The 16,636-nt window shown below is 54.3% G+C and overlaps 1 protein-coding gene across 1 annotated transcript; it reads right to left on the bottom strand.

Moving 5' to 3' along the window:
• Positions 1–1,807: 1,807 nt before the first annotated feature.
• On the bottom strand, positions 1,808–15,571 carry WNT6 (Wnt family member 6). Its single transcript, XM_036422107.2, has 4 exons — positions 15,167–15,571; positions 4,535–4,755; positions 4,040–4,374; positions 1,808–2,628 (listed from the first exon to the last, which is right to left on the bottom strand). The coding sequence occupies exons 1-4, from the start codon at positions 15,244–15,246 to the stop codon at positions 2,167–2,169; spliced, it is 1,098 nt and encodes a 365-aa protein (XP_036278000.1). The 5' UTR covers positions 15,247–15,571; the 3' UTR covers positions 1,808–2,166.
• Positions 15,572–16,636: the final 1,065 nt, after the last annotated feature.

The following is a 16,636-nucleotide window of genomic DNA, read 5'->3' as shown; positions in this document are numbered from 1 at the left end:
TGAGAGAGAAGCATCATTGATCAGCTGCCTCCTGCATCATTAATCAGCTGCCTCCTGCACGACCCCTGCTGGAGATCAAGCCCAAAACCCAGGCACGTGCCCTAACCAGGAATAGAACCTGTGGCCTCTTGGTTCCTGGGTCAAAGGTCAACTGCTGAGCCACATGGGCCAGGCTGGACCAAGCTAGTTTGAGTTGGGTATCTTTATTTTCAATCAGGGCCTGCCTAATACCTACAAAAACAACAACATCCCACAGCTTTCTATTCTCATTCTTACAGCAACTATAAATTATTTAGCATAAATTTAACATAAATTATTCTGTGCTGAGTGCTTTTCATAGTTGAAAGATATCCTCCCCACAATTCTATGAGGACGTGGGATGGATTGTAATGGCTGCAAATTCTTTGCCACATTCCCATGGAGAGGTGGCGTCTATTTCTCCTCCCCTTGAGTTTTGTCTGGTTCTATGACTAGTGGCGACCGATAGAGAGTAACAGAGATGCTGTGCAGCTTCCAAAGCTGGAACTAAAAGAAGAGACGGCAGCTTCTGCCTCCCAGGCTGGCACAGTCTATGTCAAAAGTCAGCCTCATGTAGGAAGTCCCGTCACATGGAGGCCACCATGCTATGAGGAAGCCCAAGCTAGACACATGGAGAGAAGGAGGCCACTGGAGAAGCTCTGAGGCACTAGACATATGAGTGAAGCCCCTTTGAGTGTCCAGCCCAGCCCAGCCACCAGTGGAGTACAGCCAAGTGAATGACTACAGCCAATAGTTCTGTCATAAGGAGCAGAACCACCAAGCTGAGCTTTGACAAATTCCTGACCAAAAGGACCGTGAGAAGTAGTTATGCTGGGGTTGTTTGTTATGCAGCAATGGATAACTGGAACAGGATGATAGCCCCATTATAAAGGTAAAGAAACCGAGACTCACATGATCTGTACCGTAAACTTCTAAGCAGCAGCACCAGCTCCAGACCCAAAGCTCTTGCTTTGCCCTATATACCTTGAAGGGGGCATGTACAGTATTTGGACTATGAGAATATTGGGGGCTTTGAATGCTAGCCTTTTGGCTGTCCCCTTTCCCCTTCTCTCTGGAGGAAGATGGGGGCATGAAGTTCAGCTCTGGAGAGCCCAGATCTCCCACACCTTTCTCCTCTCCCCTCCGCACTAACCATCAGCTTCCCGAGAAAGAACTAGAAGGAAGGAAATGTAGTTGGGTGCCAGGAAAAACCTTGGAACAACTTTTCTTTGTCTCCCTCTACATGTAATTAGAAATGCTGTTCTGAGCAGTCTTTTCAGTGTTAATGGGGGTAAAGTTAGTTTCAAATGTTTAGTCTGATGTTAGTAATAACATATTTCATCACATTCTACGGTTCATAAAGTGCTTTAATCCTATGGGCTTGGGTGGCCCTAAAAGTCTACCCACAAATCCCCCAGGGATCACAGAAACAGAAGGGCAGAGGAGGGTGTCACACTCCCCTAGAATGTTGATGAGAGCTGAGTACGCCAGCAGAGGCTTCCCGTGTGCTTTCCCCAGACCCTCTCTAGAGTCTGTTCCTTTAAAGAGGGATTGTTACTTCTTCCCCAGCTTGTAGATCCAGGCTCTACATGTGTGACAAGAGTGAACAAAAGAATGCCAAGGGGAGATTTGGCACTCTTCACCATGGTTGCCAGGAGAGCCCAGTCCCAAGGGAGGGCAGAGGAAGGAGAGGATAGGGACCCAGTTCTATCAAAACCACCTTCCAGAACCTGGCCCATGTTAACCCGCAGGAGACCAGCCCCCCTCCCAAACGGTGGTCCCAGTCCTATTGGTTTAAATATCTTTATTGATACTAAACTCACCCACCCAACACATGGCCAGCAGTTCCTAGGGACCCCGCATCCAGAGGCCTAGAGAAGTTTCCATCTGGGACCAAAAGAGGGAAACTGCAGAGCTCCCTACAGCGTATAGGCTCCCCAGAACGCGTTAAAGCACCCCTGGGAATCCCTGCGATGCACTGGGTCTTCCTGGGCACGCGAATGACTCCAACCTCAGTTTCCAGAGGCTTGGGAGATGGACTTTTACAAGAGTAAATTGGGCTACGGCAGCGCCCTCTGCTGGAGCCCAGAGGTCACACAGGTACGAGAGGCAGCGCTGCGCGCTGTTGGGGGAGCTGCGGGCGGCGGGTCAGAGGCAGAGGCTGAGCTCCTTGCGCACGAGGCACTGGTGGCACTGCACCACGCAGCACCAGTGGAAGCGGCACAGGCAGTTCTCTTCGAGCTGCACGCTCTCCTCGCGGTGCCCGCGGCCGCAGCACAGCAGGTCGCAGCCGCTGAGGTCCAGCGCGCTGCTGTTGCAGGCGCGGCCGCGCGTGCCTGGAGAGCCTGTGCGCCGGTTGGGGGCGCAGAAGTCGGGCGAGTCGGCGACGTAGAGCAGGTCGGCGCGACTCGGCGGCTTGAGATTGCGGACGGCGGGCAGCAGAGCCTTGCCATCGTTGGTCCCCATGACACGCGAGGCGCCGTGGAAGCGCTCGAGCAGCTCCGCGCCCACCTCCCGGAACGGAGGCAGCTTCTGCCAGCAGGTGCGCAGAGCGCACGAGCCCGACAGCCCGTGGCACTTGCATTCAGTGCGTGTATGGCTCCGCACCGCCTGCGGGGAGCAGAGGAGCAGGCAAAAGGAGACACATGTGGGGTACGGGTCTCGGAAAGGCCCAATGGACATACAGACAGAAAATAGGGGGGTTGGAAGAAAGGAAAGAGCAGACAAAAAAAAAGTTAAGGAAGCGACAGCCCGGAGTGGAAGGTAAGAATGACAATGATGGAGAGGTAGAAGTGTGGAGTGGGGGAAAGAATGAAGCACAGGGACTCTGGGATCCAAAGCCAGAGAATGGGGAGACGGTAGAACGGACGGCGCCGGGTGAGAATCTCCCTGGAGCAGGAGAGGTGGCGGTGGTAGCTGTCGCACCTTCTCCCTTCTGCCAACCCTCAAGGCACCAGGCAGAGCTGAGCGGAGGCGCAGAGCCCGCTCCTTGGGCGCCTGTCTCCACCATCCCTCCCCAGCCCTCTCTGGCAGGTATGTGGGCCTGTCAGGACATACTGCTCTGGGCCCCTTCTCACCCTCTGCCCATGCCTCAGCCCCAAACTCTATTATAGAAGATACAGGCGATGTGTGGGGATGCCTCTAGAGCACCCTAGAACTGAGGCAGGGTGCCCACTGTAGACGTACTACTGAGAACTAGAACCCCAGGAGTCCTGTCCTCTGTTTGCTGTTTGTGTCTAAGAGTCACAACCCCACCAGAGATTTATGGGGCCAAACGCCCTAGGAAGATCATCTCTGGAATCTCAACATCTATTACAGACATTTGTATCCCTTCCCCTCCCAGGTTCTGTCCTTCCCCCTGGAGACTTCTGACCCAGAGAGCTTTCTGTCCCTAAACAAGCTCCTGGGGCCTCCTCACTGCAGAGGGACGGGACAGGCTGCCAGAGTTCTGGGCAGGGCCTGGTCTAGGATTTCTGGGAAGCCAGTTGACAAGAATCCCGATTCAGACACAGCTTTCCTGGCCTCTGCCTGACCCCCTCCTGCCTCCGCCAGGATCCAGCCCATTGCTCCTTGGTCTAGCCCCTTTTCTGGCCTCCCTCACACCTCCTGGCTCCCCTACCTTAAGACATTTGTCTCCATCCTCTTGTCCCTGCCCTGGCAGCCACATCTCTACCCACCCCAAGCTTTACCCCACCTGTCCTGTTCAGAGGTATGCCCTCTCTACCTGGGGTCCCTAAAAGCCTCTCCCCTGGGTGACCTTCCCTACCCTGTCCCAGGCCCCCAACCAATCTTCCCAAGTGGCCCTCCACCGCCACGCTAGCTCCCACACACGTTAACATACTCCTACACATACACACCCTCTCTCAGACACTCACTTCTCCCACTTCAACAAAGTGCTCCTACACATTCACCACACTGTCCTACACCCACCCAGCCACACAACTGTCCCACATCCACTGACACACGCACACGTTTCCACCGTCGTGCACACACCCTCTCGCGCACCCCTGCCCATACTCACCAGCCGGCCGGCCTCATTGTTGTGAAGTTGCACCAATGCTCGGATGTCTCCACTTCCCCGCTTATGCCTCGCATCCATGAAGAGCCTGGACTTCTCATCCCCGAAGTCCACATCGTCCCCACAGCCTCCCCACTCCCAAGCTGCACTGCCCTCTGGGGAGCCCACAAGGCCAGGGGGCCCAAGGGTGCCTGGCAGGCCAGGGGGCCGTGATGGGGCCCGCCTGCGGGGTGCCTGACAGCCACATTGCAGCAGCTCGCCCATGGAGCAGGCCTGCGTGACTGCATGGCTGGCGCCCGCAGCCGTGATGGCAAAGACGAAGGCAGTCTCCCGGATGTCTGTGGGGACAGGGAGGAGCAGTCAGCACAGCACCAAAGCTGGGCCCAAAGATTCTGGGAGAGGTGGGGCTCGGGCAGCCTCCCCAAACCTCCGCTCTTTCTCCTGAGCCCAGAGCCCAGAGCCCCCCCCCCCCCCCCCCCCCCCCCCCCACACACTGACCCTGCTGCAGGATGCGCCCAAAGGCCTTGCTGTGGCTGGAGCAGTTCCAGCGGCGGAAACGGAACTGGAACTGGCACTCTCGAACCCCAAGCCGGGCACCCCGCGCTAGCTCGGCCACCACTTCTGGCTCCTCCTGGCACAACTCGGCCTGCCGCCCTGCCAGCCTCCGTGCTTTCCTGCAGATACTGGTGGGGTCCATGACCAAGGGGCTGCCCACTGCCCTAGGAAGCAAAACACAGCAAGTCAGGGGTATAACTCCAAGGGTAGGGGGTGACAGAGAGGGAGAGCAACACCCCACCCCCACCCCCCAATCAGCCGGGTTATGCCTCCCACCACCACCAACTAAGATTGAGATTCTCCTATCTGGTTCCCCTGCCATTTCATCCATGTCTGTGTTCCCTTTTAACTAGAGTCTAGACTGAAATCCACTGTAGAGCAAGAATTCAATCTTATCCTTCTATGCATGTTTTTACTAATAAATCCTTATCTAATTTGACTCAAGGTAAAGACAGCTGGCAGCAGGCAGGCCAAGACTGAAACTCAACAGGCCTCACCCAAAGGGAGACAAGGAAGAATTTAACAGAAGGAAGATCAAGAAGGTTGTCAAAAAAAAAGAAAAAAAGAAAAAGATTTTAGAAAACGATCAGAAAAATAACTGGTCTTAGTGGACCACAAGCTGGATATGTGTCAGCTGAATAGTCCTGATGCTAGCAAGGCATGGGCAATCCCAAGGGACATAGAAAACCATCTGATGTTAGTGTGTGGGGAATGGAGCCTCTGAGAGAAGTCACACTCCCTCTCCAGCCCAAGTTTCTCATTCTGTAAAATGGAAGAATGGGTTTGACCTCTAAGGTGGGCCCTCCCCTCCCACCCTCAGATCCTCTGTTTCCCTGAATTGGAGAGCAGGAAGAAGGAGCTGGGGCTGAGTCTCTGAAGCATTGTGAAGCAGGTGACAGTGACCCTTCTCCCACTCCATGAGCTGTGGCCTTCCCAGAGCAGCATGGCAGCAAGCCAAGCCCTATGCAATGGGGTGACATCACTGATTGGAGAAGGGGGGACACTGAGCGGGTGGGTAAAGACCTTGTGGGAAGTTCCACACACTTTCAGAAATCCCTCCATTCCCACCACCATGCTGGCTCCCACACATATTCCCCGCCTTCATTCTGACAAGAGAGTTACCCTTTGGTCTCCATACCAGGCCTGCGAAGGTTAACTTGGCTGGGTATTCACACCTGGATGAAAGGGCTTTCATCAGATTGCTCTTATTTGAATGCTTAACTGGTATGCCTGTCTTGTAGGAATGAGTGCGTTGAGCACTTGGGAGCTGAGGGTAATTTGAGACCACTCAAAAACCCTTCAGCAGAGGGCAGAAAAAGACTCTCTGGGCGGGGAGAGAAAAGTGGCATCAGGAAATAGAAAATGTAGAGGAAAATGGTGGCAGATAGGTGCCGAAGGTCAAGGTGGCCTTCTTTTCAGTTTAGCTTCAGTGTACATCCACCCCACTGTCCCCATTTGCTCCACAAGTACAGGCTTCCCAGGCATGTTCTGGCCCAGCAACAATGAAATGTAATGGGCTTAAATAGCAGCAAGAGGAATTTAGGTCTTAAGATAGAACTTAACACTAAAGAGTGAGATGCTTGAAGAGGTGGTTGCAGGGAGATATGTAAGTCCTTTACGGTCTAACACACACACACACACACACACACACACACACACACACACACCACCCGACATCATTGTTATCATCCCTTTCTAAGTAGTCCAGGAGCCAGAGTTCTCTCCTCAGTGAAGAGAGAGACTCATAGTCCAGACCAGTGATTTTCAACCTGTGTGCCACAAGAATTTTTAAAACTGACTATTGAGCCAGGGCACTGAACTTTTTTTAAAAAAAAATATATATATTTTTATTGATTTCAGAAAGAAAGGGAGAGGGAGAGAGAGATCAAAACATCAATGATGAAAGAGAATCATTGATCGGCTGCATCCTGCACCCCCCTCTCCTCCCAAATTGGGAATCAAGGCCACAACCCAGGCATGTGCCCTTGACCGAAATCGAACCCGGGATCCTCCAGTCCATGCTCTATCCACTGAGCCAAACCAGCTAGGGTGGCACTGACCTCTTTTTCCTTAGATTGTTAAACAAATAAACAAAAAAATGACAACAATAGTTGTCCAGTGTGAGTGAATAAAAATTATACCTAATTTTTGGGTCAGATTAACACATTTTTGGTGTGCCACAGAATTTTAGAAATTAATTTATGTGTGCCATGAGATGCAAAAGGTTGAAAATCGCTGATCCAGACCTTCTCCCCTCCATGCTTAGGACCTGCCCATCACTGTATCCTGGGAAGGTCTAGCCCCAATCCTTTCCCAACCCTAGAGAAGTGATGGATGGAGCAGTGGGGAGTGGGCCAAGGGCAGGACAGCCAAGCTGGCTCCCAGTGGCTCAGTGACCTTCAAGAATTTTAGGTGCTTCAAGAATTGATTTCTACTGCCCAGTGTGGCTCAGTGGTTGAGGGTTGACCCATGAACTAGGAGTTCACAGTTTGACTTTTGATCAGGGCATATGCCTGGTTGTAGGCTCGATCCCCAGTGTGAGGCATGTTTTTATCTCTCTCTGCCTTCATCTCTGAAATATATATATATATATATATATATATATATATATATATATATATATAAATTTTAAAAAGAGTTGACCTCTATCTATTTATCTATCTATCCCCACCTCCTGCCACTTATTTCACCTCATTACAAAAAGAATTTGAGGAAGCTTCCAATAAGATCATATAGGGTCAACAGATAAGATATAAGCACCTTGAGAGCTATTAGCATCATTTTCTTTTGTCTCCTAGGCAGATTTTAAGGTGCTTAATTCCTATTTCCCCTGGATTTTAATGGAAAATTTGCATATTATAAACAATTACTATAATGCTACAATGAATACCATTTAAAACATTTTTTTGAATGAAGAAAGGAGCCTTCTAAGGAGACAATCCTTACTTGAGCCCAGCCCCTGTCCACATGTCATTTCATGACTCCTCCTAATTGCTTTCCATAAACATTTTATTTCTCCCACTGGATTCAGAGGCAGGGAAGCAGACCTCCCCAGGCTGTCCAGGTCCTCTCCTGCCACCACATGTCCAGGCCTCCACTTAGGAGTCTGGGGCTCTGCACACTCAACACTCCCCCATGCTACTAAGTTCCCCAATTCTCCTCCCCAAACCCTGTGCTAACTCCCTACTTTCCCAAGGTCGACTGGCCTTATCTTCCCAAGGTTACTCTGCCCCATCCCTCTCCTCTCCCGCCTCTGTCCCAGGGGATGGAGGGGGTATGCAGGGGAGAAAGGCAGAAATCTCTTGACCTTATCTGTTTCCCAGGGGCTAGAGATAGAAGACTCAGAAGGATTCCTGGCTGCCTGGGAACTAGACTTGTTTACAAGCTGGTCAGGAGAAGGGATGGGCAGTAGTAGCAGCCAGAATCCCAAGGGACCAGTTTGCTCCCTGCCCTCCTGTTCTTGCTCCCATCCTCAAGTCACAGGAAAGGAAACTCCAGAAAATGAGTGGCCGGGCAGCATTGGGCAAAACACCGAGCCTCACTTGAATACCCTGGTCTCTGTCAGCTCTGGGTGAGCTGAGCCACTCTGGGCAAGTCAGTTCCCTCTCTGGGCTTCAGAAACACGAGGAGCTAGCATGAAAGGCTGGCATACCCCCTCTCACTTTAACACTTGACTCCACATCAAAAAATAACTCCCCCATCCCTCCTCTTCGTTTACCCTCCTTCCTTCCCTTCTGCTTCCTTAGGGAATGAACTCTGCTCTTCATGCTCTGAGTCAGCATAGTTCTGGGATCAGCCCACAGAGGCTGTGCCCCTTTGGGAACATCTGCATGTTTTGGGGGCTGGGACACAGGGTGGTAAGAAATATGTAATATAGAATATATAGGGTCTGTGATCCTAATCAAGTAGACATTCCTGGGCATAGAAACAATGAGGCTAGTTTTAAAAGAAATCAGTATGCAGACAAGAAGGGACAAGCCTAGGGTTAGCCATTCTAACTGGCTTGGCCTGCGCCAAAATCTTCCTCCCAGGGCACAACATCTGTAGATCCTGCTCTGGGGGCCCGGAGTCCTGGTCTGCTCTACTTTTCCTTTCCCATATTCTCAGGGCCTAAGAGAATGCCCAAGGTCATGCAGGCCAGCTCCACCAACCTGACCTTCCTAATACAGATGCACAGTCTGAGAAGGGAGGTGACTAACACTGACCACTCAGTGTGGGGTGGGGGGAGAGGAGGGAGAGGAGGGTGTCTCATTGCAAGAAACTTAGGTAAATATTTTAAAAACCAAAAGGCCAGGGGGAAATAGCCACCAAAGGTATCAGAAGACATTAGGTAGCCTCCTTCCATACACTCCTTACTCCTAGCAGGATTGGGTAACTCTGCAGCCATCCTAGATTCTACTGGACTGAGAGCCAGCCCCTCCCTAGATCCTAAGTCATGAAAAATCTAACTCAGCATCTCTCCAAGCTCACCTTAGATACCACTTGCCCTAAGGTGCCTCCTCTGGTCCCCATGCCTCCATCTACCTCATTCTGCCTGTCACTCACTGCGGGAGAAGGGCAGGTGCTTGTTATCCTGCCAGTGGCATAATTATTTTGTCATGCTTTCTTGTCTATCTCTCCAATTAGATAGGAAACTCATTAAAGACAAGGATCTCATGAGGAAGCATAATATCAATAGTAGAGTATACGCAGGGCTTTGGGGATCCAGAGGACATGGGGTTGGATCTGGGCTCTGCTGCTTGCTTATTCTTTGATGTTGAGCAAATCCCTAGCACGTGCAGTTGGCATTTAGTATTTGCTGAATGGCTGCTGAGATTTAACCTTCTGAGTCGGTTTTTGCAACTGTGAAATGGAAGCAAATAATAACACCTGCCCACTTCCCAGGTGACATGTGAAAAGAGCCTGTCCAGCAGAGACCGGTTTGGCTCAGTGGATAGAGTGTCGGCCTGTGGACTGAAAGGTCCCAGGTTCGATTCCAGTCAAGGGCATGTACCCTGGTTGAGGAAACATCCCCAGTAAGGGGTGTGCAAGAGGCAGCTGGTCGATGTTTCTCTCTCATCTATGTTTCAAACTCTTCCTTTCTGTAAAAAATCAATAAAATATATTAAAAGAAAAAAAGAAAGAAAGAAAGAAAGAAAGAAAGAAAGAAAGAAAGAAAGAAAGAGAGAAAGAAAGAAAGCCTGTCCAGAGAGTGGGCTTCCACATGTGATCTTTGTCTTGCCTTTCACACCCTTATTCACCTCCTGGCCTGCTCAGGGCAGGGCAAACAGTAGGAGTGCAGGCAGTGTCTGTGGACTCCTGAGAACTCTCTTTTCTCCAACTTACACTTCTCAGCCTGTGTCTCCTCCCCTACCAGCCCTGCCCATGGACCAGGGGACCCTCCAGGACTCCCACCCCCTCTTCCTGATGAGCACTCCTGGGTGGATTAATGAGGCCAAGGGGATCACAGACCCTTTTGATGCCCAACCTCCTCTGAAAGGTCTCACAGCCAGCTCTCTATCCGCCCCCCTCCCCCACGGGGGGAGGGGGTCCCTCATCTGACCCTCACCTCCAGGAGCCAGCAGAGGGAGCCCTGAACCCTGGGGCTGTGGGTGGGGGCTGCACGGGGGTGGGGGAGGTGGGTGGTGGAGAAGGGGCAGAAAAATGTTGCTTGACTGCTGTGGAGGCGGCTGGGCCCGGGCCTGTGCCCGCCCGCCTGTCCTGTCCTGCTCTGTCTAACTCCCTAATTACTGCTACCCCTCCCCCAGTCCCTACTCCCACCCCAACCACCACATCAAAGCCAGTGATGCCCCAGCTCCATTAACCCCTGCCTCCCCACCACCCACCAGCCACCCTATACCACCACCAGCACCACCCCCTTTCCCACCCCAATTTGGTTCCCTCTGCCCTGTCCTGGGCACTGCCCTTCCCACCTCCTCACACTTCTCTCCTTCCCATCCTCACCATACAAGAGGGCTTCCTATTGATCAGGGCTGTGCAAGGCTAAAGAGTAGACACATTGAACCTCCTACTGGTCCCCCCCCACCCCCCAGGACAATCTGTGCTTTCTGCTCTCCCATACTTAGGTGGGGGCAGGGATGGGGGAGGCCCAGTACCCCTTTTCTGAGGCCCACACCCAATGGCACCCAGGGTGAGATCCTCAGCAGGAGGTAGGCTCCTGGCTCCCACCCTCAGCTGCCTGCATTCTGTGTGTCTTCTGGCCATCTCCTATCCCTGGACTTTGCTGGACTTCTTACTATAAGTGACAAGATGAGACCAGATGATCTATATATAAGACCTTTCTCAGTCTCATTTCTGAATTAAATGGAGGGCTCGGAGCTGGAGGAGCCAGCCAAAGAGGCCAGGTGGAAAGTGGGAGAACCCTCCCAGCAACCTTTCCCTTCCTCAGGTGGTCCAGGGCAGCGCCTAAGATCTCCTCCCATCCCACTGCAGGCAGGAAAGAGGGCGCAGGCTAGAGGACTCTTACCCAGTCCCCAGGGACAGGCTTCTGTGTTCCCTGAGTGCCTCCTGCTCTGGCTGGCTGGGTGCCTGCTGCCAGCCTGACCCAGGCCTGGCTGCCTGCCCCGCCCTGGCCTCATCCCCTCCACAGCTGCATTTCTTCATCAAAGTACACATTTGAATCCCCCTCACTGAGCCCTGGTGATCAAGCCTCCCTCTGACCTCCCCCCACCAACTGCTGGCTTCTGATGAGAGCTGGGCAGGAGGGGGCTGGCACCTCCCAGGAAGTGTCACGGTGCCAGGACTCTGGTGGGCTCAGGGCATGCTCTGGCCCAGACTGAGCCAGCCTCCTTTTGCCCCTGCCCTTTTCTGCTCACAGCCCCATTGTCTTCCTCCAGGGGAAGCTGCCAAGGCAGGAGGCCTGGAGGGTGGGACTGGATGACCACCCCACCCCCATCCCCACCGCACCCTGAGCTTGGCAAGGACCAGCAACAGGACTGCCCACAAAGGGTGAGGGCCCCAGATAAAGGTGGGATGGGAAAGGGTGGCCAGGTCCAGCGTGGGGTGGGGGTCACAGCTGGAAAACCCAGGCTTCAGGAAGGAGCCTTGTCTTTTCCCTGTCTCCCTGTGGGGCCAGATATGAGGCTATCTTAGGCCCATGGTTCCTGTTTCTATAGGAAGGGGGTGGTGGTGAAAGGCAAGATGAGATGGGGGAACAGGGTGGAATTGGGTGGTGTTTTTCCCAGTGGAACAAGGGGAGAGTTAGTTTCTTTCATAGGATATATAAAACAGAAAGAGGAAAAGAGAAAGAGGGAGATTAATTTGGCTATTCTGTGAAAGTGAGCTATTTTCTACAACCACTAATTAAAGGATAAATAAAGATGGGTCAGACATTAAGAAGAACTTTCAGGGTGGGACGGTCAGGGAACAGGTAGAAGGGAGCTGGTGAGTAGGAAGCTATAGTCTCTTCCTCTCTCTGACTCATTCTCAACATGGGGTCTGTCAGGGGCAGCACATTGGCTGGACAAGACAGCCTGGTCAGTGTCCTGGAATCTTGGATTCTGAAATTCACAAGGATACAGTTTTAGATGTGAGAGAGACAGGCAAAGAGGCTGGGGCAGAGTTTAGAAGGCATCAGTTCCATCAGGGGAGCAAGGGGGAGAGGGACAGAAGTGAGAGAGAAATCTTTGGAACCAGGAGCCAGGTCCCTGAGCCTATTCCAGGGTTGGGGCCACTCCCCTCCAGGAAGGACCCTCCTTTCCTAACCAGGTTAGTCCTGTCATTCATAGTTCCTGGGCTCCTCTCTGCTCCCAGTCTGGCCACTGCTGGAATGTCAGAGCGGATTGCAGGGAGCTGCTGCAGGTCGCTGCTTCCTGCTCCACCACTAGTGCCCTAACCTGAGAAGTAGGGAGAAGAGGGCCAGGAAGTAGGTCCTAGACATCAGAGAACAGCCTAGAAGTCCCTGGCCTGAAGAAGCTCCTAGCCAAAGTGAAGCTGGAGGGTGAGGGTGAAGTAGAGTGGCAGGAGCCTCAGGCCACTTGGGATGCTGGGTCTGGCCCATCAGCCCATTCCTGATTTTGGAGGGCAGTGATGGGTGTGGTGGGAACAGGAGTGTAAGCAATCAGAGTCAAAGGTCCTGAGAATGGGAATCTGGGCTCAGACCAAAAGAATTAAGTATCAGAAACAGACAGAGGGGAGCGAAGGGCCAAGGCAGGCAGGAGAGGCAGGTTCTATCTGAGAAGCATCTGAGTGAGGCAGTCTCTGGACATCTTATCAGCCCAGCCCCTCACTCTTCACCCTGCTTGCCCTGCAGCTGTGGCCATGAAGGCTTCTGTGTTCTCCCACACCTGCCCTCCTCACCTCCTCCCCCACTCCTTGCTTCCCAGTTTCAGGGTCAGTCTCCAAGGGAGCAGGTCTCCCTCCCCCTGGTTTGGCTCTTACCCAGCAACCCTTCCTGAACAAAAGCACCACCACAGATACAAATCCCAGAAAAGTGAATCAACCCACCAGTAAACACTCCATAAAACTGTCCCCAGCACTTTTAGCCTCCAGGGCCCCAAGGCTCTGGTTTCCAAGACCAGGGAAGAGAGACACAAGAGGAGATGGTTGTCAAAATGCAGGAACTGGCATAGTTGCCCAATGCATGGGATGGTGCATTGGGAGCACAGAGAAGGCAAGGGAGAGAAGACAGGGGGACAGCTTCCTGGAGGAAGTGTCATTTTAGTCAGAAGGATGAGAACAATTTGGACAAATGGAGAGAGGGGGGAGGTAAGGCAACAACTCTCAGGGAGAAACCCTGTCCCACCCTGAGCGAGGGCAAAGTTAAGAAAGGTTTTGGAGCCGAAACCAGTTTGGCTCAGTGGTAGAGCGTCGGTCTGCGGACTGAAAGGTCCCAGGTTCCATTCCGGTCAAGGGCATGTACTTTGGTTGCGGGCACATCCCCGGTAGGGGGTGTGCAAGAGGCAGCTGGTCGTTGTTTCTCTCTCATCAACATTTCTAGCTTTCTATCTCTCCCTTCCTCTCTGAAAAAAATCAATAAAAAATAATAAAAATAATTAAAAAAAGGAAAGGTTTTGGAGAGTAAAAGAGAGATCCCCTTTACCAAGTTTTGTTTGGGACCCTGGACTTTAAACTTAAATGAATATCCCTTTACACTGAGGAGAACCTGGGGTGTGGAGGAGGGAACTATGTTTAAGGAGTGCCTCCCAATGTCAGATAATTTTGCAAATCATCCCACCTAATGCTCTGACTAAGCCTGCCAGGTAGAGGGATTGTCTCCCAGTTTTATGGCTGAGACGTTGTGGGGCAGTGGAAAAAAGTGACCTGCCCAAGGGTAGCAGATTTAACAAAAGGAGCAGGTTAGATCTCAGGTCTATTTCAAAGCTGCTACTGGATTATGCTAAGACCTAAGCAAGGGACACATATTGCCTAGCTGGAACCTGGGTCGTCCTCAATTTGCCCCCTCACTGACACCCGAAGGGATGCTCTCTCGCCAGCAGCTCCCGGTGTGGGCATCCTCCTTTCCATTTCCCTAGAAGAGACAGTTCTGCCTACTTCACCCCTCCTTCCAAATCCTGGGATGGGGAGGAGTGGAGTGTAGAGAATCCAGCCAATGGCATGGCTATATGCAAATAGGCACGACCCTTCCTTCTTAGGATTGGCTGATATCGGCCAAGTCCCTCCTCTCTTGACACTAAGCTATTCCGGGGTGGTTTTGCTGCCCAGGAGACTGGAAAGGAAAAAGTCCGCGGGACCCACATATCCGAATGGTCCTGACTTGGCACCCACCTTCCCAGTCCCTTCTCCAAGACTCAAAATTCCTGCACCCTTCGCTGCCTAGGTGTCTGCTCTAGCTAAGGCCAGTTCCGGAGAGATGTCTTCATTTCTTAGTTGACCAAGCCTCCCTCCCTTCCACCGGACCCTCCCGGGTTCCTGAGCTGCACCTTTACTTGACCCTTGATCCCATATCCGCAAGGTCCAGGCGCCTGGGTCCCTCTCCTGCCTGGGTCCCTCCTCCCCGAGCAGAGAGCCAAGGTCCTGACTCAGTTTCCCCTTTCCGTCCCTTTCCTGCCACTACCGCCCACACTGAAGGAGCTCAGAGAGAAGTAGGTAGATTTCTGGGCAAAGTGGGGAGGGGGGGGAAGGCAGCTGTTTGACTCTGCTTATGACTTCCTACCTTGTTCCTCCCCCCCACCCCCCAATCTAGTCCAACTCCCCTAAACCCAGAGCCCTCCTCGCAAGTTCTTTTCTTCGGATCTCTAACGACAGATCTTCTTCCCCCCTCTGTCTCCCAGGTAGCTTTTCCCTACCCACCCACCAAATTCCTCAGTGACCTGGACTGAGCGCATAACCTGGGAGGGAGCTGGCGTGTAGGGCACGGGCGGGAGGAGGAAACACAATAGAGTGTGCGGGGGGGGGAGTGGGGGGGTTGGAGGAGATCAGAGCCGCCCAAGCGGTAGGTGAGAAGTGCCACGGGTGGAGGCCGGCGGGAGAGCGGTACGCACCTCCCCCGCACCGCCCCGGCGGCGCGCAGGTAGAGCCGGGAGGCAGCGGGACCGCGGTCCGGAGCCATCCGTCGCGAGGTCCCCACCCTCGAGCGCCGGGAGCCGCACCGCGACAGCGCGCTGCAGCACTCACCACCACAGTCCGCCGACGTGCGCGGGACACAGGAGCAGCAGCAGCAGCAGCCCGAGGCGGGAGGGTAGGGGCGGCAGCATCGTGACCGCTCTGCCGCCAGCCGGTGCGGGCAGGGGGCGGGGGGGCTTGGCTGCGGGGCCAGTCGGTGCACGCGGGGCCCGGGCTTCAGGGCGAGTGCGGCTCCGGCGGCGGCCGGGAGGCGACGGCTCCGGCGGCGGCGGCGGCGGCCGCGGGGGGGCCCATCCCGGGCGACGAGGGCGCGGCGGAGGCGGAGAGCGGACGGGGCAGCCAGCGCCTGAGTCTCCTGCCGAGCTCGCTCGGGAGAAGAAATCAGAGCCGGGGGCAGGGGAGGGAGGGGAGCGGGCCCGGGCGGGGGCGGGGGCCGCGAGGTTGTCGGGGTGGCAGTTGCGACAGTCGGGCGGCGGGACTCTCGGGAGGGAGCCGGGAGCCCCGGGGCGGCGGGCGCAGCGCCGCGGAGGGCGGGAGCGAGGGTCCGGGGCGGGGCCGCGCTCGTGGCCGCCCGACCCGCCCGCCTCGCCCCCTCACCACGCCTCTCGCGGAATGGGAGCCCCCCGCCGTCGCGGGAGTCGGGGGCAAGGAGGGCGGGGAAACAGGGTGGAACGGGGTGGGGTGGGGGTGGCGGGGAGAAGAGGAGCTGAGGAATGGGGGACGGGCTGGAAGGGAGACGTTTGACAGGTTTGTTGACTGTAAAGAGAGAAAACTTCCCAGGAATGAGGGAGTTTGGGTGGGTGGGGGGCGGGGGCGGGGCGGGGAGGGTGGTGCGGGCGATGCCAGAGCGGGGGGCCGGACGAGGAAGTCCGCCTGGGGCTCTGGATGCTCCCGGGAGGGGTGTCTATGGAACTAGAGGGTAGGGACGGGCGGACCCAGGAGGGGGTCACCCCTCCGCCCCTCACGCCCCTTTCTCAGCCTTTCCTGCAGAAAAGGAAGAAGCCCTAGGCCTCCACTCTGGCTCCCCAGCCACCCCGCCTCTTCAAGCCCGAGTGCAGGGGAGGGAGGTACGGAGGGGAGATTAGACAGCAAGAGGAACCTCTCCACGGTCCGCGCTCCAGCTCTTCAGACTAAGGAGCGAGCGATAGAGCAGAGGTTGCAGAATAGCAAGAGATTGAGGGGTCATAGAGAGAGATTGAGGGGTCATAGAGGGAGATTGAGGGGTCATCGAGGGAGATTGAGGGGTCAGAACTTGGCAGCCAGGCCTCGCAGTGCCAGCAGGTTCCTGCCTCACGTTGCTTCCCCAACGTAGCGGGGGCCAGAAGGGGTAGGAGAGCCAGCTGCAGGTGAGATGGCATTTATTCTATTCTCTAATGCTACAAAAATGTCTTTGATGCCCCTGGCCCCCTCCCCACGTGGGGAGATCAAAGGCTCCGTGGGAAGGAGGGACAGCTCCATTCATCACAGCCTTCGGCTCACTTGCTCGCTTGCTCGCAAGGGCTACAGTCCCTGCTCCTCCCC

The sequence above is a fragment of the Pipistrellus kuhlii genome, unplaced genomic scaffold (assembly GCF_014108245.1).
Source record: "Pipistrellus kuhlii isolate mPipKuh1 unplaced genomic scaffold, mPipKuh1.p scaffold_m20_p_7, whole genome shotgun sequence".
Classification (NCBI taxonomy): domain Eukaryota; kingdom Metazoa; phylum Chordata; class Mammalia; order Chiroptera; family Vespertilionidae; genus Pipistrellus; species Pipistrellus kuhlii.
This window is presented reverse-complemented; position numbering and strand designations above follow the sequence as displayed.